Source organism: Cibotium barometz, chromosome 22 (genome assembly GCF_041138505.1).
Source record: "Cibotium barometz isolate CiBa-2024 chromosome 22, ASM4113850v1, whole genome shotgun sequence".
Lineage (NCBI taxonomy): Eukaryota > Viridiplantae > Streptophyta > Polypodiopsida > Cyatheales > Cibotiaceae > Cibotium > Cibotium barometz.
Window position 1 is genome coordinate 33225801 of NC_141067.1, and position 20570 is coordinate 33246370.

A 20570-nucleotide genomic window follows, 5' to 3' on the forward strand; every position below is an offset into this window, starting at 1 on the left:
TATAATCAATCCGATGCATAGGAATGTTTCTCTTTATTGTCAGCTTAATGAGCGCGCCATAATCTACGCAGTCTTCCTAGAACTGGTCATGTAGGGCCTTGTACTTCTCCGAAGCACTGGTCACTGTTTGGGTGGTCTGAACGTAGATCACTGCACGATGTGCGCCTTTTTGAATCTCTAATTTAGCCTATAAATGGCTAATGACTAGAAAGTTAGGTATCCAAGTTCACAATTAATGATCACTGGGGCCTTTGATGTTGGGACTCACTCACTCAGGCGTGTTGTTGGATTATAAAGACGGTACCCTTTGCTCTCATTGCTATAGCCCACAAAAATGCATTTTATTGCTTTATCATCTAGCTTTGTTTTGAGTTGTTCTGGCACATGTACATATGTCAAACACCCAAATGTACGCATATAATCCACTTTTGGCTTTCGGCTATACCAAGCCTCACATGCTGTTATGGTCTTCAAAGCTTTCGTTGGACATCTGTTCAACACATGAGTTGCACACATTATAGCTTCCATCCAAAAGTTGTGAGGCAACTTTTGTGCTTTCACCATGCATCTTGCCATCTCCATGAGAGATCTGTTTTTCCTCTCAGATACACCATTCTGCTGTGGTGTATTAAGGCACAGTACATTGGTGTTTGATGCCCTTTTGAAGCATATAATCCTTGAATGCATTTGACATGTATTCTCCACCTCTATCTGAGCGGAGTGTTTGGACTTTACATCCACACATATTTTCAGCCATTGCTACAAAGTGTCGAAAGCATGTAAACACCTCTGCTTTTGCTTTCAAGGGGTAAACCCAAGCAAACCGGAGTAGTCATCAATGAATGTGACAAAATAAAGATGCCCCTCTATGGATGGTGTCCGCATTGGACCACATACATCACTGTGTATGAGCTGTAATTTATTTTCAGCTCTAACAACTCCATCCCTAGGGAATGGTTTTCGATGCATCTTTCCCAAAATACACCCCTCACATACATGTCTCATTGGAGACTCAAGAGGCAGTATATTATCAACCATATGATGCTTTTGCAAAACCATCAAACTCTGAAAATTTACATGCCCAAAACGAGCATGCCAAAGCTCTGCATCATGCATGGCAAGAGTGTGGGCAGCCAATGTATTTGCATCATAAGTACGCTTGTCATAGCTGTCCAGCTTATACAAGCCTTTGTATCGTGTTTCCGGAAGTGACTATTGCATAACCCTTTGATGGGTCTTTCACCAAACACTTCCCATCTTCAAATTCAACCTTTAAACCTTGGCCGTTGTGTGGACAAAATAGGAGTTGGTAATGTGTACATACGGGTGCATGGCGTGTGTGAAGGTTTTGCTTTTGAGAGCATTGCCAGGTGTGCAAAGTAGATGGTTTTGATGTGAGCATGTATAGGCCTGTCCGGATGTGGTCTACTGGAGGTCCGCTGGAGATGAAATCAGCTGCTTGATAGCTTGTAGTGTGTACGCGTCCCCAAGGATACAGTGGGCACTGGAAGCTGTGTTTGAAGGTATGTGGAAGCATGAGGGCAATAAAAGATAAAGGAGCCATGTGCCTTGGACTTGGTGTGAAAAGGAGTAATATGGTGGCCATTTTTCAAAATAAAAAATAAAAATAAGGATCAACGTTGCCAGCTGGTAAGGTTGGCGTGGAGCTTTAAATGGCTGCCAGCGCATACCATCCAGAAGCTGGCGAATCATGGAGAGTCGGCGCAGCTGGAGACAAGAGGTGAGGCCGCCGTGTTGAAGTGGAAGGTTCTGGGGGCGCAGCTGCTGCAGGTCCGCAACAGAGAGGTGCTGGCGTTAAAGGTCGACGTGGAAGCCTTGGCACCGGGCTGGTGTGAGCGACGCTAAGCAAGAGTGGAGCGCAGCTGCAGACGAAGAGGGTCCTTGGTGAAGAGCCAGAGTGGCTGCCAGCGCAAGGAGAGAGGGCCTCAAGGGGCAGGTGCTACTGGTGTAGCGAGCGAAGGCAAAACGACTGGTGCAGCTGCAAGACGATGCCAAAGGGAAGAGTTGGGGCACAGGCGTGGCTGTTGGAGGGCCGATGTGAAGACTGGCTGGCGCCGACGTGTGGGCTTGTGAGGGGTAGCGAGGACAGAGCCTGGAGCGGAAGACGAAGGGCCGTTTTTGTGTGTGACTAGGCACAACTACAGCCGCAAGAGAAGCGGGGGCGGCTGGTACCGCAAGAGCTGGTGGGCCGCCTTTGGAGCTGGGCGACGAGGAGAGAAAGATCTGCTGGCTGAGCGGCTAACGAAGGAGAGGTGTTGCGTATTTTTTGCTGCTTCGAAGGTTGGTGGCAACTGAGGGACCGCTTGCAAAGAGAGCTGCCTAGGACGTCGACACGCTAGCGGCTGGTGACTGGATACGTCAACTAAGGAGGCTGCCTATGGTGCCTGGCGTAGGGGGCATGAAGGTAAAAGAGGGAGAGTTTGGGAGTGAGGCCTTGGTTTGTTTCTGGCAGCCGGAAATGGCTACTGTGACTGATGGTTCCGGCTGGTAGGGGAGCCGCCTTGGTGTATGTGTTTTGGGCTGGCTGTTGTGCAGGCGACAGAGAGTGCCTTGCTTTGTATTGGACATGGCTGGTGGCTGGTGAGGACAAAGAAGTTGCTTTAAGTTTTTGCTTTGAGAACTGGCAGTGTGCTGGCAGGGGTTGGTAGCCAAAAGAAAGGTATGAAGCTGGCCGCCAAGATGTAAAAGAAGGGCTATGTACAGGAAGACAGAAAGAGAGCCACAGAGGAGAGACATCTTTTTTATCTTTTGTGGTGGTCTGCAGGCACAGAGAGCCAGAGAGAGAGAGGGTGTGTGTGTGGTTTTTTGTGGATTTCTACCTCTTCTGGAGACTCAGGCCAGAGTTGTAGATTCTCTTGATTAGCTGTGGGGCTGGTGTTTGGTGATGCCAGAGAGTTCTTTTGTTTCTTTGTTTGTTTGGGTACAAGTTGTGACAGCCAGATCTGAAATATAAATCTTGTTCATGCTCTTGGGCCTGGTTATCTGGTGTGTTTATATGCGTGTGTGGAAGTGTGGCACCCTATAAGGGCGTAAACAGCTTTACCGCTTCTGTGCCATCACTTTTTGGTGCCTCCACAGAGGAGCAGATTTCCTCTGGTTTGTGAAAGAAGACAGGAACTGTGTGAAGCAAGATTTGGAAAGATGGCTCAAGATTTTTCGGAGTATTGGGGATTGCCACAGGAGAGTGCAGTCAGGTTTCTGGAGAAGATGGAGTTTACAGCCTTGATGAAAGACAGGGCAACCCCGGAGATCCTTTCTCAGATTTTGACTTATTGCTTGCAGGGTGATGCAAAAACATGGCTACAGATGTTTGTGACTACACACAGGAACATTCATCAACAGGATCCTGAGTACCGTGTAGTCAGAGCTGCATTTTTGGCACAGTTTGCCCGTGTGAGGAGTCCGAATGAAGTGTGGAAGGAGTTGTGTAACATTCAGCAGAAGGACGGTCAGGATGTGGATCAGTATCTGATAGAGTTTGGTAGACTGTGGAGTCTATGGTGTGAAGCTTTGATTCCTGAAGTACCCCCGCAGATGATAAAGAGAGACCGGTTTGTGGCTGGTCTGGAGCCAACCCTCCGTCTGAAGGTGGAGCTGAAGAACCTGGATAGCTTTGAGGAGGCTGTCAGAGTAGCTCGAGAGAAGGAGTGGAAGGTGAAGCGTCTGAGGCAGATGGGAATACAGGAAGAGCCAAAGAAGTTTGTGAAGATGCCAGAGATTGAGAGTATACATCCTGAAAGGGAAGCTGCTGTTGTTCCTGAACAGGAGGACACTTTGAAGAGGGACATACATGATGCAGTGGAGCTCATGAAGTCTCTAAGTTTGAATTGGATGGAAGCAAGTGGAAAGGGAAGAAGCCGAGGTGCACCAAATAATAGAAGAGACAATATGTCAACAGGTGAAGGGAATATGGGAGGAACAGGGAGAGGACGGGGCTACTAATTAAGCAATGTCCAATGCTGGAACTGTAGGGAGCGGGGACATATCAGCCCTCAATGTGACAAACCGCCCAGAGCAGGTGGTGGAATGTATCCTGTGATGCAGAGGACTAATGATAGATCGGGGGATCATAGTGTTGAAGTAAAAGATCCAAATCAACCCTCTACCAGTGGAGTTAAATGGGAGGATAAAGGAAAGGGACCGGCTCTCAGCTTGATAGGAGTGGAGACCATTCCAGAGATCATGCCTGTGGCCAAGAGGACGAGGAGTACAATGGCAGAATCTGAACCATCCTCTAAGAAAGGTAAACATGTCCAATTTGATATAAGCCCTCAACCAGAGAAGAAGAAGAGGAAGCCAAGAAGACATTATAAAACTTCAGATTTGCATATTGGTCAAGGTCAGGAGGAGTATACATTGATGGGAGATTTAAAGGGAAGGGTAGCCAATATAACTTTTGCCCAATTGCTTGGATTGTGTCCGAAGCTTAAGAGAGAGTGGAAGAAGTTGGCAAATCCGAGGAAAGTAAATGAGCAGGAGCCCACACAAGGCGAAATGGAGCTGATGTCTGTAGAAGACCTTCCTGATATTTGTCCATCGGTTGATGCTTGGTGTGGAAGTGTGAGTGTTGGAGAAGCATATGTTGATGGCGGTGCACAAATCAGTGTAATGACTCAGTCCTGTATGGAGAGATTGGGGTTAAAGCTGAATGCTAGTTCAGATTTTAGACTCCGTTTGGCAAATCATGCAAAAGTGAAGTGTCTGGGTATATGTACAGAAGTGCCAGTGACTGCTTTTGGTGTGGTTTGCAACATAAATTGCCATATTATGCCGGCTGGTTTGGGAGCTTATCCACTGATTTTGGGCAGACCTTGGCTCAGACAGGTGGGTGCCATCCAAAATTGGAAAAGGGGAACTATAACAGTACATAATAAGAGAGGAAGAGCCAGGAAGTTCAATATGAGTAGTAAGCGGGAAATGAAGAGTGAGCCTGAAGAAACAAGTGCTGATGAGTATACAGATAGTGAAACTGAAGAAGAGAGTTCTACTTCTGATGATGAGAGCCAGGTATCATTTATAATGAAGGAAGAAAATGAGCATGTGATGCAAGCTGAAGAGGAGATAAAGAAGGAAGAAGAGAGCAGACTTGAAGATATGGACAGTCTGATGCAGCCTCCATCACCCAGTATAGAGAAAGAGAAGCTGTTACAGGGCATGCTAAATCCTAAATTGCAGCCAGTGGAAAAAGAAGAGTATATGAAGGTAATACATAAATTCCCTCATTTGTTCATTACTTCATATGAAGAGATCCAAGGATTCAAATGTGAACCAATGCCTATAGTATTGAAAGAGGGTGTGAGGCCAGTGTTTCAGAAACTGAGGAGGATAAATAGGGAGCTATTGCCTGTATTAAGAGAGGAGCTGAGTAAGTTGTTGAAAGCAGGGTTAATTTATCCAGTAGATCACTCAGATTGGGCAAATCCAGTGGTCTTTACTCCAAAGCATACAGGTGGGTGGAGAGTCTGTATTGATTACAAGCCTCTGAATGCTGCAACAAAAAGCAATCACTATCCTCTGCCGTTCATTGATGATATTTTGGACAGGGTAGCTGGATATGAGAGGTATAGTGTATGCGATGGCTTCTCTGGGTATTTTCAGATCTCAATTGCTGAGGAAGACCAGGCTAAAACCACTATCATTACACCGCGGGGTTGCTTCTATTACCGAGTAGTACCATTTGGTTTGAAAAATGCACCCTCGTGGTATCAGAGAAACACTGATAGAGTACTTGCTATTAATTGTTACAGAGAAAGATTACTGGCCTTGCAAACAGTCCAATTGGACAGAGAGCTAGCATTTGATCACTATGCGGCTATGCAATTGAAAAGACAAGAGAGAGAGAATGAGAAGGTGGAGCAGAAAGAAATTGAAGAAGGTGATCTGGTTCTCAGGTATAATAGCAAGCTGGATAGTACTTTTCATACTGCATTCCAGACAAAGTGGGAAAGTCCGTATAAAGTTGAGAGAAAATTTGATAATGGGAGTTATCAACTTGCTGATTTTTTTTTTTTTTTTCCGAGAAAAGATCCTTTCATTAGTTATATATAAACGCCCGTAGGGCTACAAAAGATCTCTCCTGCTCATAAGAGAGACAGAGCAATGAATACAGCATGGCAGCCCGGGAGACTCTCCCTAGGTGCTGCAAAATACAAGCATCAGTACAAAGAACTGAGAGGCTAAATCATACAATAGGGGGGGGGGGAAGAGCCAAACAGGTGGCCTGTAGTGCCAACGGGGGGATCCCGTGTGTAAGGTGTAGATAGGGCCACAGCGCCAAGTGGTGTGAAAGGCCTGGCGCCGTAAGATCGCCTCATCCGAGTCTCCCCGGATGCGGTCGTACTGTCCTCGCAGGGTGTGGATCAACTCCTGCCAAATCCCCCGTACAGTCTCTGCTGGTGGCTCCAATCTCCCCTCAAAGGCCGTAAAGCACCGGGCCCTCCAGGTGAACCAGATGGTGAGGCTGCTGAGGAGCTCCCATCGTAAATCCCTCTCCTGTGTCCAGCTGGCGGACGAGAAATCCGGTGCCGGAACCAGGCGAGGCTGGCCCCTAATAAATCTGATGGCCTGACTGCCCTGCTCCATCTCATAGCCCATAGCAAGCCCTGACGAAGTCGACCAAGCAGCGGCACCCCACGTAAACATACCCTCTGGAGAGAGGGGGGCCAGAATACGCAGCATCCGCAGCCAAATCTGCTGTGCCTGAGGGCAATCCCAAAGGCAATGTCTCTGTGTCTCCATAGGGTGGCCGCATCGGACGCCCGCCGGAAGACCGCTGTAAACAAGCCAAGTGCCAACTGCTAAGCCCCTGTGGGCGACCAGCCACTGAAAAGTCGAGATCCTGCGGGCCTGTCGACTAGCCCAAAGCCGAGCCCAAAAATCCTCCAGGAACTCCTGTGAGAGTCCCTGTAGTCGCCAATGCCCCGCTGCCGCTGGAGAAACCGTCCTCCTCGCCGTCAAAATATGCCGCCCCAGCCAAACAATATACTGGAAAAAGGTGATCTCTGTGGCCTCAAGGGATGCATAAGGATCATGCCACTCGTACTCCCCGGGGTCCCACTGTAGCCGGGCCAAGGGGCGCGCTGCATATGCCCATATGCGCCAATCCGGGAGCACATCAGCAGGGTCGGGGTCAATATGCCACTTCCGAGAAGCGGCGGCCACTACCCGAATCCTCTGAAAGGTGCACTCTGCAACCAAAGGCGACTCCACCTCCACTCTCTGGAGTCTGCCCTCATCCTAAATCTCATAGTAGAGGCATCTGCCATCCTCAGTGCAAGCTCTGACAGCAATCAGGATCTCCAGCTGTGTAAAGGCTCCCATCCACCGTGGGGCCACTGGCTCGAGAGGCGTGAACCACTCCTCTGTGAGTGCCTCTTGAATATCATCCCCCATAATCAACCCCCCTTTGAAGTGACTCAACCTCTCCACCTGGATCTCCTCTGGTAGACTGCAGAAAGCCTGCCAGTCTCCAAAACTACGAGCTGGGCCTGCCGCTAAAGGTCCCCAGGCTAGACGAGGCCGAGAACCCAGCATATGACCCTGCTCCGTGCGAACCGCTGGGCTCCAGATGAGCGGCTGTCTCGCCCGCTCCTCAACACAAGGAGGTCGCTGAGAGAGCCCCGGTCTCAGCAGCTCCCAAGCTCTCAGGATACTCAAAGCAAATCTGTCCTCCCATCCTCTACTGAGGCCTGTCCTCCTCATCTCAATGAAGATCCAGGGAATCTCTGGTGCCCAAGTACCCCCTGCTGGGGGCGCCCGAGCCAGCAGCCGCTGCAAGAGGAGCTCTTTCCAAGGCTCAGCGCCTAGAAGCAACCCCCGAACAATAAGCTTCCCCAATAAGGCTCTACTCTGATCGACTGGATCTATAATGCCCAAACCTCCCTGAGCCAGCGGAAGTGTAATAACTGCCCATGCAACCTTTGCCCGAGCTGGCTGACCGTCTCGCCCAGACCACAAAAAGTTCCTGATCAGCCTCTGTACCTGGCTGATGCAAGAGCTCGAGAAAATCCAGCAAGACGTAATGTACCACATGGTCGCTAACAGCACCTGATTTGCCACCACCACCCTCCCAGCCAAGGATAGTCGAGCTGTACTCCAATACAATAGCTTCTTCCGAATGCTCAGAAGAAGCGGGGCAATCTGCTGCTCAGGTGACAAATCTAGGCCAATCTGGCATCCCAAATACCGCACTGCTGTGCCTGGAGGAATCCATCTAAAACCGGGGTCCGGGCTCCATGCCGGAGTGGGAGCACTACTGATCCAAAAGGCCACTGTCTTGCGCCAATTGATCAATGCTCCCGAAGCTGCACTAAAAACCTGGAGCGACTGCTCAGCCCGAATAAGATTGGCCTCTTGGCCATGCAAAAATAAGCCCGTGTCATCTGCAAACTCAGCATCAAGCAGGTCCTCCCCCCGGACTGGGAGCTGAAGTCCTCTCAAACCAACCTCCTCTGCCGTCAAATACATACTCATAGCCTCCGCAAAGAAGAGAAAAAGGAAAGGGACGAGAGGACACCCCTGACGGACTGATCTGGTCAGCTCAAAACTCGGCCCCCGTCCTCCTGCAATCAGCACCTGGCTGCGAGCTGTGGAATACAGAGCTGCTACCCCTCTGATCCATCCTGGCTCAAAGCCCAGGCGAAGCATAGTGCCCTCTAAGAAACCCCAATCAATTCTATCGTATGCCTTCTCAAAATCGAGAAGCATCACGACCAAGTCCTCGCCAAGAAATCTAGCTCGGGCCGTCGCCTCCCAGAAAGTAAAGATGTTGTCAAGGATACTGCGCTCCTTGACAAATCCTGTCTAAGTAGCATGAATCAACTCCCCCAGGAAGGGCTGGATCCTCAAACTCAAGGCCTTTGCTAAGACCTTGTAGACAGTATTGAGGATCGTAATAGGCCTCCAATGCCGAATATCATCTGATACTCCCTCCCCCTTGGGGATAAGATAGATCAAGCCCTCTGAAAAGCTCTGCGGCATCACCCCAGTGTCCAAAACATGCTGAAAGCCCCTGCGGAGGCCTGGCCCCAAAAGGTCCCAATAGCGCATAAAAAAGGCCGGCGTCAGTCCGCCCTCCCCTGGGCAACTATGTCGCGGCAGGACCCTCAAGGCCTCGGCAAGCTCAATCTCTGACAGAGGCGCATCTAGAACTGTACGCATATGGTCTGTGACCCTCCTCTGCACATGGGCCCACACAGTCTGTCTGCAAACATCTCGATCCTCAGTGGCTGGCTCCGCTGAAAGCAGGTCACTATAAAATGCAGTGGCAATGGCTCTGATCTCCCCGAGCTCAGTAGCTACCGATCCATCCGGTCTACCAAGCTGGCGGACTCCTGCTCGCGCATGACGGGGTCCAGTGATCTCAAAAAACTCTCCAGTCACTCTATCACCAAGCTGCGTCCACTGAGAGGCCTGACGACGATAGTAAAACTCATGTCTCTGCTCCTCTACCTCTCTAACCTCCTGGCGTGCCTGGCTCAGCTGGGACGCCACCCACTCACATGCAGGCTGCTGCTCCTGAAGGCGCTGTAGCGAAGCAAGGCTGCGTCTCACCCGTTGCTCCCGCTCGCGAATCTCTCCCAGTCGTGTCAAGGCTGCAGCGTGTAGAAAAGAGCTAAGATCGATGAGTCCCTGGGCACACTGGCCCGCTGCATCCTGGTCAGAGCACTGACTATCATGCCAGATCCTCTCAATGTCCTCAGCGAGACTGGGATCTGTAAGTACCCTCTCTGGGATCCTCAACTGCAAGCTGGGCTCCCGTGTCCCCTCCTCCAATGTCAATATAACTGGCGCATGATCTGAAAATGAGGTGCCAGCGAGAATGCCGACGGAGCCCCCTCGCTCCCCTAACCAGTCGCCCACATAAAAGCGATCAATCCGTGATAGATTAGTCCCTCCTTGCCGGCGATCCGACCGAGAGAAACTAAGACTGTCCTGAGACCGGGAGAAAGCCCCATGCTGCCATGCATCGGTGATCCTCAGTGACATGCAAAACCGGTCCCAAGCTGCAAGCTCCGTGCCGTGCACTGTAACATGACTGCCTCCCACCCTATCTGCCGGGTCCTCAAGCATGTTGAAGTCTCCCCCGACACACCAATGTGCAGCCTCTGGCAATGCATCTGTAACCTGAGTCCAGAACTCTGCTCTGGCACTAGCATGACTGGGCGCATAGATGTTGAGCACACCCAATAGCTCATCATGCATCCTCAGAATGACATACTGTGCTCTACCAGGCACAATGATCCCTCGATCCACAATGGCCTGCCGCCATACATCTGCAATGACCATGCATACTCCTCCCTGTCCACCCAAAGGACCAAACCCTGCAGACCAAAAAGTGTCCCATCTACCAGGCATCACCGAACCATATCTCCGGATCCTGCTCTCACCCAAGTGGTGCTCCTGCATCATCAAAATATCAATGCTGCCACCAACCAGGCATCTCTGAAGCTCCTGCCTCAAGCAACCACGATAGCGTATAAAGTGTGCTCCGCCAAGGCCCTGTACATTCCATGAGATGATCCTCATGGATGCCCTGCTGAGGTGGATGCTGTCTCAGCCGTACGGCGGGCCTTCGCAAGCGGCTTGGATGGAGAGTAGTCCCCATCCGAACGGCTGCGAATCTGCCCACCCGGTGTACTGCAAGAATCCCGGATCAGGCGCCAGTGGCTGTGGCCCATGGCGACTGCCTCCCGCTCTGACAGAGCAACCTCGTGTATACACACATATCCAGGGTCGCGTGCTAAGTCTGCCACTATGCGCACGACCAAATGCCGAATCCCTGAGGTATCCACACTCCCGGGATCCAAGAAAAAATGAGCCAACTCCCAAAGTCGGCCTATCACATCTGTCACCTCTAGATCGCTCATGTGATGAGAAAACTCAACTGCCTGAGTCTTCAAAGTGCTGAGAGCGAGCTCTAGAGTCCACTCCCGGTCGCAAGGGCCACATAGAGGGAACGAGAAGGCCACCGCTGAGTCTAGTGCCTCCTCCCCGCGGGCCGGAGGTATCACTACATGAACTCGGATGGGTGCTCGCTCATGGGGGCCCTCTGCTCCAAAAAGCCGTGTGAAGGTATAATCAAAAGCCTCCGAGCGCTGTCTAATGCCAAGGCGACTCAGCCGACTGCGGATAGATGAAATCCGTGAAGCCCTAATCGGCATAGGTCTCCTCTGTGATGCTCGAGCGAGGTCAGTGCTCAGCGCTCTCCGGACTGCAGGTGAACGCCAGGGAATTGCCAGGGCCTCCCGGGAAGGTGAGGCGGGCGGAGGGGGAGGAGGGGGAGGCGAGGGAGGTGGAGAGGGAGCCGCTGCCGAAACCGGAGCGGAGACGGGAGGAGGCGATGGTGGAAGCGAGGCGGTGGGAGGGGACGGGGGTGGGGGGGGTGAAGGTGGGGGTGCTGGCATCTCCTGGTCCTCAGTCGTCGCCGCGGGGGTCTCCCCCTGGAGGGGAGAAAAGCTGTTCCTCACGGGGACCCAGTGAGGCTGAGACTGTGGCTGCTGCTGCAGCGGTCTCTAGGCGTGCTGCTGTGGCTGTCTCCCTCGGCGGCGCCCCTGTCCAGGCTGCCACTCCGAGGTCTCTGTGGCCTGAGCAGGTGTCCCGGAGGCAGCCTGCCGAGCCGAATCTGTGGGCGGGCCATCAGTAGCCTACTGCTGTGGTGAGGGTCGGGGTCTCCTGCGAGGACAGGCCCTGGCCAGATGACCGACCTGCCTGCAAATGAAGCACTGGTTCGGGAGCCCCGAGAACTCCACTCTCTGATCTATCCACCCCCCCCTTATCCTAGGTAGCTGAATGACCTTAGGAAGGGAGGAGATGTCAGACACCAACACTCTGACCGAAGGTAGCCCAGCTGCTCTGGCCACCACTGAAGCTGCTGAGGGGCCCGTCTCTAGTACCGAGCCCACCAATGCTCCGAGCTTGGAGAGGAGCGGAAGATACTCCCGACGGAGACCAGGGAAACAAACTGTAACATGGAAGAGGCGCTCTCCCTGCTCCGCCGCCGTTGCTGGGTCAAATCCATGCTGCCAAGGTCTGAAAAAAGCCCGAGCACCCCTGATGTCAAGGGGACTCATGGCAAGGACCTTGGCAACGCTCTGGGCGGCCTCGAACTCGATCTGATAATGTCCCCGGCCCAGGAGCTGTACATCCAGGATCTTGCCCACATCTGCAAGAAGGCGGGCCTGAAGAAGATCCCTGATCTCCCCTCTGCTGGGGCGAGTGCCGACTATACGGCAGATGGTGGAATGAGCCTGGAGGCGTTCCACCTCTGCGGTGAGGCTCGCTTCCTCTTCCGGCGAAAGAGAAAGCCTGATGGGGGTGACCTCAGGGGCGGGCGAGGGGGCTGCGGATGAGTCCCTCTGAGGCGGGGCGGGAGGAGCCTCCATCAGAGTCTGAAGCTGCGGCGAAGGCGGGGCGAAGGCGGGATCCTGCTGGAACCGAGTTGCACACAGAGAGGCGGGATACGGAGCGACAAAGGAAAACAAAACCCCAAGGGGGAGCGGAAGCAAGAAAAAGGAAGGAGGGAGGGGTGGGAGTAGGCGAAGAAGAAAAAAGAAAAAACCCCAAAAAAGGGGGGGAAGGCGGGGGCAGCGCGCAAGAGGGATGGGAGGAAGCGAGCTGGCGTAGGGGGGGGATGAGGCGCTGCAGAGGGGAGGGGGGCGCGGAGACAAGGGGGGGAGGCGCGAGGAGAGGAAGGCGAGCAGAGCAAGGCGGCGGCAGCAGGCGGAAAAAGGGGGGGGGGGGGGGCTAAAAGGCAGGCGGCGGGCAATGCAGGGAAGGCGGGGGGGGGGGGGGGGGGGGGGGAGGAGCGAGGGGAAGACGGGGGGGCAAGCAGGCAGGGGGGGCGACGGGCGCTGTGCAGCAACGCGAGCAGGGAGGGGGGAGGCGGGAGCTTCAGCGAGCCGAATCCAGGCATACGTATTCTATTGTATCAACTTGCTGATTTGAATGGAAAGAAGCATAAAAGGAGAGTGAATGGTTTACGACTGAAGAAATATTTTGCTCGATTGATGTTAGCCGTGAAAGAAGAAGATCGGGAAGCTTGTGATGCATGTCAGGAGGTTGTGGAGAGTACAGAGGAAAATCTGAATATTTCATCCCTGTTTGTACAGCTGCTGGACATGAATGTCTCAGCAGAAGTAGGGGGTTGCTAAATATGTGTGGACAAAATAGGAGTTGGTAATGTGTACATACGGGTGCATGGCGTGTGTGAAGGTTTTGCTTTTGAGAGCGTTGCCAGGTGTGCAGAGTAGATGGTTTTGATGTGAGCATGTATAGGCCTGTCCGGATGTGGTCTACTGGAGGTCCGCTGGAGATGAAATCAGCTGCTTGATAGCTTGTAGTGTGTACGCGTCCCCAAGGATACAGTGGGCACTAGAAGCTGTGTTTGAAGGTATGTGGAAGCATGAGGGCAATAAAAGATAAAGGAGCCATGTGCCTTGGACTTGGTATGAAAAGGAGTAATATGGTGGCCATTTTTCAAAATAAAAAATAAAAATAAGGATCAACGTTGCCAGCTGGTAAGGTTGGCGTGGAGCTTTAAATGGCTGCCAGCGCATACCATCCAGAAGCTGGCTAATCGTGGAGAGTCGGCGCAGCTGGAGACAAGAGGTGAGGCCGCCGTGTTGAAGTGGAAGGTTCTGGGGGCGCAGCTGCAGGTCCGCAACAGAGAGGTGCTGGCGTTAAAGGTCGACGTGGAAGCCTTGGCACCGGGCTGGTGTGAGCAACGCTAAGCAAGAGTGGAGCGCAGCTGCAGACGAAGAGGGTCCTTGGTGAAGAGCCAGAGTGGCTGCCAGCGCAAGGAGAGAGGACCTCAAGGGGCAGGTGCTACTGGTGTAGCGAGCGAAGGCAAAACGACTGGCGCAGCTGCAAGACGAAGCCAAAGGGAAGAGTTGGGGCGCAGGCGTGGCTGCTGGAGGGCCGATGTGAAGACTGGCTGGCGCCGACGTGTGGGCTTGTGAGGGGTAGCGAGGACAAAGCCTGGAGCGGAAAACGAAGGGCCGTTTTTGTGTGTGACTAGGCACAACCACAGCCACAAGAGAAGCGGGGGCGGCTGGTACCGCAAGAGCTGGTGGGCCGCCTTTGGAGCTGGGCGACGAGGAGAGAAAGATCTGCTGGCTGAGCGGCTAACGGAGGAGAGATGTTGCGTATTTTTTGCTGCTTCGAAGGTTGGTGGCAACTGAGGGACTGCTTGCAGAGAGAGCTACCTAGGACGTCGACACGCTAGCGGCTGGTGACTGGATACGTCAACTAAGGAGGCTGCCTATGGTGCCTGGCGTGGGGGGCATGAAGGTAAAAGAGGGAGAGTTTGGGAGTGAGGCCTTGGTTTGTTTCTGGCAACCGGAAATGGCTACTGTGACTGATGGTTCCGGCTGGTAGGGGAGCCGCCTTGGTGTATGTGTTTTGGGCTGGCTGTTGTGCAGGCGACAGAGAGTGCCTTGCTTTGTATTGGACATGGCTGGTGGCTGGTGAGGACAAAGAAGTTGCTTTAAGTTTTTGCTTTGAGAACTAGCAGTGTGCTGGCAGGGGTTGGTAGCCAAAAGAAAGGTATGACTGGCCGCCAAGATGTAAAAGAAGGGCTATGTACAGGAAGACAAAAAGAGAGCCAGAGAGAGAGAGGGTGTGTGGGGTTTTTTGTGGATTTGTACCTCAGCTTTGAGGGCCTTACTCTCCCCACATGAGATGCCGGATTATCCATATACAAATGCCATAACATAGCCCAACATGAGGCAACCAAGCCGGAACATAGGCTGTAGAAATGCCGAGCCAACAACATAATCCATATACCTTCGTGTGGGTACTGATTCTTCCCCAAAAACCACGGGTCTTCATGCAATAGAGCTGGTACAACAAGTACAACTCTCCATTCAGTCGGTACAACAGGTACAATGGCTGGTATAGCCGGTACAGTGACTGGTACAGTCGGTACGATGGCTGGTACAACAAGTACAATGGCTAGAAATCATAATAAATGATTAAATACCCTTGCCTTCAATATTTCTTCACGATGGAAGCCTCCAAAACAGTCCCCAACAGCCGGTATTCTTCATGGGCAGCCTTCAAGAGAGAGAGAAAGAGAGTAGCCATCATTAGGGCAGCCTGTAACAGTGGTAGAGACTAGTGTGTAGCAAGAGAGCCTCTATTAATGAAGAGAGAGGACTCCAATTTATAGATTTGGGCCTCCCATGAGCTAAAATGGCAAGAGAAGGCTACAATGACAAGTGGAGAGCCACACAATAGCTGAAGTGACAAGTGTGAGGCCACTTGTCTCACTTTGATCCACTTTCTAACAAGTGTCAAGCCACTTGTCTCACTTTGGTCCACTTTCTTGCCACATGTCCCAATCTAAGAGATGGGTCCTTCCATAAACTTTATCTCTAAAAATATCCCAACTGGTAGACATTCTGTCATAGGCACTTTGCCAACTCTTGGTATCTGCTCAATTCCAAATGTAATGACGCGAACAGAATTTCCATCGGAGTCAGGCCAAAAATAGCAACTCTCCTAAATTTTAGGAATGTGGTCCTTTGTATTCTAGGATAATCCCCCATTACCAAGCTTGTACTTTCCAAATATTTAGACATCCTTGAGTCCACCAGACCCCTTTCATACTGGAAAATGTCCGGTGGTGACAGCTGCCCCTAGTTCTTCAAATCTCGGTGCTTCAGTTGGAGCAATTATTAGCCGGAAGCTCGAAGATAAGCAGAAGGGCGCCCATGACCAGGAGTATGAGCGCAACGAATTGCTCAAGTCCTTTGGCTACATAGGTGGCCAGAGAGTCATTGTCTTGTTTTATAGCGGCAGCACGGAGGATGTGGTCACGGAATAGGCCGCTAGGCGTGCCCGTTTCGTCCTAACTTCGGTGGACAACAGGTTGAGGGTTTTAGCACAGGCATGACAACAGCGTCAAGTATGAAGCTCTAGGTGCTAAATTAGTTATTCAGGGCATAGAATTTGTGCGTGATTTTATGGTTGCCCCTCTTGTAGGAGCAGACATAATTTTGGGCATTCAGTGGTTTCACAAGTTTCTTCCTGATGTCAAGTGGGACAAGCACACGTTCTAGATCAATCGGAATGTTTTGAACGCCCCAGTGACCATTAAGTGTGAGCCAGGAATTCCGAAAGAATCAAGCAAGGGACAAGAAGGATTACATCAAGAGATCCAAAGGTTGATTGAATAGGTTGGGAGTTTGAATCTTGCTATGCTGGGGATACACGATCAAGTGAGGAGACAACTAGGAGAGAGGAAGTAGAGGAATAGGATGGATCAGGTTCAGTGCTTTAACTCTGGGGAGAGGCCATGTGGCACTTCAGCGTCTGTATAAGCTTCCAATTGTGATGACATAGAATCTCGTGTATGAGCTTCTGATTGTGAGAATCATCACATTACTAAATCCATGCACATGTTCTTCTATCCAGCTGAAAAATGAATATGTAGATCAAATACCAGAGAGGCTACCCTAAAGACAAAAAGCAATCTCTGAAACTAACCTTCAAAAAACATGCAAAAGCAATGCAGCAAGTCATCTGGCCACAACACCCTCTGATTGCATTCATGTTCCTGACACCAAGTTTTTAACCTGTTATAAAATTCTCTGAGTCATCTGCATACAAAAGCGCCAGTTACTACAACCATCTTCAAAAATGGAGAATAAAATCAAAGCAATTTTCCTTTCAGAACAAAAGAAGAATTTCTCTACAAGGGCCAACCTTTGTCGCTTTGTTTGTTTGTTTATTTCTTTATTTTTGTGTGTGTGCGTGTGTGGGCAGAGGGGGGAGCACTAAATGTGTGCAGGTCACGTAAGAACTCCTTGGGGTGGGGGTCCCTCAAGGTGTCCTTTAGTTGGTGTCTGTGTCTCCTGGTAGATCAAAGGGTTAATTATAATTTAGCAATTCACATAGCCATGGGCAGGATCAAGTTAATGAATAAACAAGTTCGTTGCAGCATGAAGACAAGTTTGGTTGAAGGTGCACAACTGTTGCGCTAGCAGTGGCATCTGTAACTTGAGCTGCTTCTATCTGAGCATTGATCTCTTGTTACTGCCCCCTTTTCAGCCAGGAGGTTGCAAGGGCCCTTCATAGACACCATCCACACATGAAATGGAAGAAGCCACGGCCATACTCATTGACAGCACTAGCCTTCAAAGTTTTCATGATCCCACAAGTTGCATGTCCCATAGAGTAATAAACCTCTCCCTTAGTTGGTTCATGCCAAGTTTGTAACACTTGCAAACGCCAAGTTTCAACAACCATGCCAAAAAGTATCAAACAATCCGCGGGCACTTGCCCGAGTGGCTCGGCTCATCACGGCCCACCCTAACCAAGAGTTCGTGGGTTCAAGCCCTAACACCATAGGGTAGTGTGGGTAAGTGGTGTAGCTTCTAACTCGGGTACCTCCCCTCGAGGCCCACCCTAACCAAGAGGTCATGGGATCGAGCCCTAACACCATAGGGTAGTGTGGGTAAGTGGTATAGCTTCTAACTCAGCTACCTCCCCTCAAAAAGGGGCTTTCCAAAAAAAAAAGGGTATCAAACAAACACACTAGAAGGCTATTCCCTCAACTTGATTAGAACAAACATGCAGTGTGAACCCAGTGATCGCCTCGGACAACCTGCACCATCATGCACAGCAGCATAGACTGCACTAGGAATTATTACTCACGTCATCGACTCCCAAGAGTACAAGCTCATTTCTGTAATGGAGATATGCCCATATCGGTGCCTATTCTATTACATCTGGCCTGCAGGCCTAACCATGAAGGGCTAGCACTAAAACAACACAAGGTGGTTAATAAGATGTGGGTACTGGCATTGACTGTACTGGCAAGATTGCTGCAAAAGACTTCCTTACAATGCTAGAGCTGCCAAGATGTTAAAGACAACAACATAAGCTGTATATTGTTGAGATGAGCATAATCACCCTACATCCAGGGTGTTTTCTTTGTACTAGAAATAGATTATGTGAAGATTTGTGAGTCCTATATATTTTAGGATTATTAGAAATTGCTAATGTTGTATTAAATATTTGGTTTTATAATATGTTGTGCTAAGTGAGAGGTTATGTTGTACTAAATAAAGGATTATTCTGTACAAAAAATAATGGGTTATGTTGCAATGAATAATGGGTCATTTTGTACTCACAATGTGATTTTAGTACAAAAGAATAATGAGCTAGTTGTATTAAATAGAGGGATATTTGTACCAAATAAATAATGGGTTATTTAGTACAAAAAAGAATAATGGGTTATGTTGTACGGGTGGATGCCTTAATGCAGAACCTACGCTACTTAATCACACCGATTAAATCCAAAACAAGGATAAGGGGAACACACACACACACACACACACACACACACATACACATATCAGAAATCTGAAGAGGAATAAATGGATGATTAAGTACCGTTGTCAATGGTCTCAGACTCTCAAGGTTGCTTGCAAACTTAACCTAATTATGCTTGATGAATGGATTGGCATAAATGTTAGATTAATGATTAAAGCTTTTGCTGCAGATACGATTGGCATTGTGCAATTGCAAATGAATCAAGGGAAACAGTGTGGAATGAAGAAATGCAAGGGCAACGAGAAGAAAGGCATGGAGGGATACCTGGAGAGGCTAAAAGGTGCCATAGCTGCTTGAGAGCTCCTTGTAATGTACAACCTAGGGAATGGTTGCTTTTTGCGTTTACTTTGCTTGATGTTGACGGTGATACGAGGCCGGAGGTCCGTCTCCCACATGTAATGGGACCATTGGGTGGTGTCTTCTTGTGAGTTGAAGATAGCCTCGGGGCTCCCCACCTTAGGCTCGGTTCAACTTGGGTGAATTTTGCTTGGGGAAAGATTACTAACCCTTGTATTAGAAAAGACCATTCCCTAAAGGTCAACAAATCAATCGCCACACTATTGCTAGGTCAAATAAGGCGCCAAAACGTTTCTTTGAATTAACTAATTAGTTTTCCTGAAAATATTGTATGGATTTATAAGCTTTAACCTTATTTTTGCTTTTTTTTAAAGGTTTTAGAAATGCTTTCTCCAAAAAATCTTCCCATATCCCGTCTTTTTTTGGAATCTCTCTCCTCCAACAACACGTGGAGTTTCATGCATTGCGCTTTCTCTATTCAATGGAATGGAATGATCAATCGACTGTGCAGTGGGATGGAGCTTCTCTCTCTCGCTCGCGATCATCTATCGCCTCCCTCCCTTAGTCCCTCCCTCTCTTCATACAGAGAGATATACTATTCATCTCCCTCCCTTTCTCTAAGGCAAAGGCAGAGAGGCATACTATTCATCTCCCTCCCTTTCTTTCAGGCAGAGGTACGAGGGCATGGTGACTACTTCTCTGTTGGTAGGGGCAGTCTACACAGCCTGAGAGAGAGAGAGAGAGACGGGTGTGCTCTAGTCATGAGGGCGGTTAGACCTAGTGTTGCATCAGTGACATTAATAAATGTGAGATAAAAGTTTGTGTGAATATGCGAGATAAAAAGTTTGTGTGAATATTGCTAGGTCAATTACCAACTTAACGGAATGGTGTCTTCTAATTCAACCTTATTGCTAGGTCAATTACCACCTTAAGTTCTAATTCAAAGGGTAGACCTTAGTGCTTAGGTCAATTACCACCTTAAGAGAATGGTATCTTCTAATTCAAAGGTTGGACCTTATTGCATTTAGGATTCTAATTCATTAGAAGCCGACACCTGTTTGTTGACAGTTATAATCCATTGAATGTAGTTTTTTATATCCAATGTTGGGTAGCATTTGTCCAAGGAGAACTCAAGCAGCTGACATGGCAAAATTTGAGTAATGTAGCAGTCCACAACCCATAAGCCAAAAAAGGAAAATGCATCTAGCCTTATATCACCAAAAATGGAAGTTCTTTGTAATGCCTATAGGGAGCTTGCATCAAGGACTATGCATTAAGAATATAAAGCCATGTATATAAGACATTTTTGATAATAAGAAAGGACATTATCCCATTATCATAATTGAGCCTAGTTCTTACATGCTTACTTGCTTCTACTTTGTTCTAGCATGCTTTTGGATTATGATGTATGCATTAAGTAGCTTGCTTCTCTCTTTCCATCTTCTTCTCCATCTCTTAAAAGAACAAACCCCCAAGGATGTATGGTATCTTTGGGTGCGGCTACCGTGCTTAGTGCAATAATAGAGTCATCCACATTATTATGTGTTATTTTGCACCAAACCACTCCCCTTATACCGCATAGCATGGCCAGTCATCATACTTGCCATTATATAGAGATATTGTCGAGTTCTCACATCGATGATAGAGTCATCCACATTTTTGTGTGTTATTTTGCACCAAGCCACTCCCATTACACTTCACAACATGGCCAGTTATCGTCCTTATTGTTAAAACCCTAAGATCTCTCTAGATAATTGTTATGCATAAACATGCGTAAATCAGGCATAAACTCATCCACCCGACTATCCCCGAGCCCAAGGGATGCACACAACATGAATTGTAATGAAGTACATCATACCTTTACCTTAATGGCCTATACCATCAAGAGGTGTAACTCCAATCCAGTAGCATGT

The 20570-nt window shown here is 49.6% G+C and overlaps 1 protein-coding gene across 7 annotated transcripts in view; it reads right to left on the minus strand.

The window, feature by feature from the left end:
• Window positions 1–18851, minus strand: part of LOC147626563 (uncharacterized) — a 31633-nt gene extending 12782 nt beyond the window's left edge. For 5 of the 7 annotated variants that reach the window (XR_015268614.1, XR_015268613.1, XR_015268615.1 and 2 more), the window contains exons 1-2: window positions 18625–18851; window positions 16510–16622 (exon numbers count right to left, since the gene is read on the minus strand). Coding sequence is in view for 1 of the 7 variants with exons in the window: in XM_086816621.1 (XP_086672747.1) it covers window positions 16510–16522 (13 nt within the window). In the remaining 6 variants the exon portion in view is untranslated. The other 2 variants (XM_086816619.1, XM_086816620.1) reach the window with 2 other exon arrangements.
• Between the last annotated feature and the right edge of the window lie 1719 nt (window positions 18852–20570).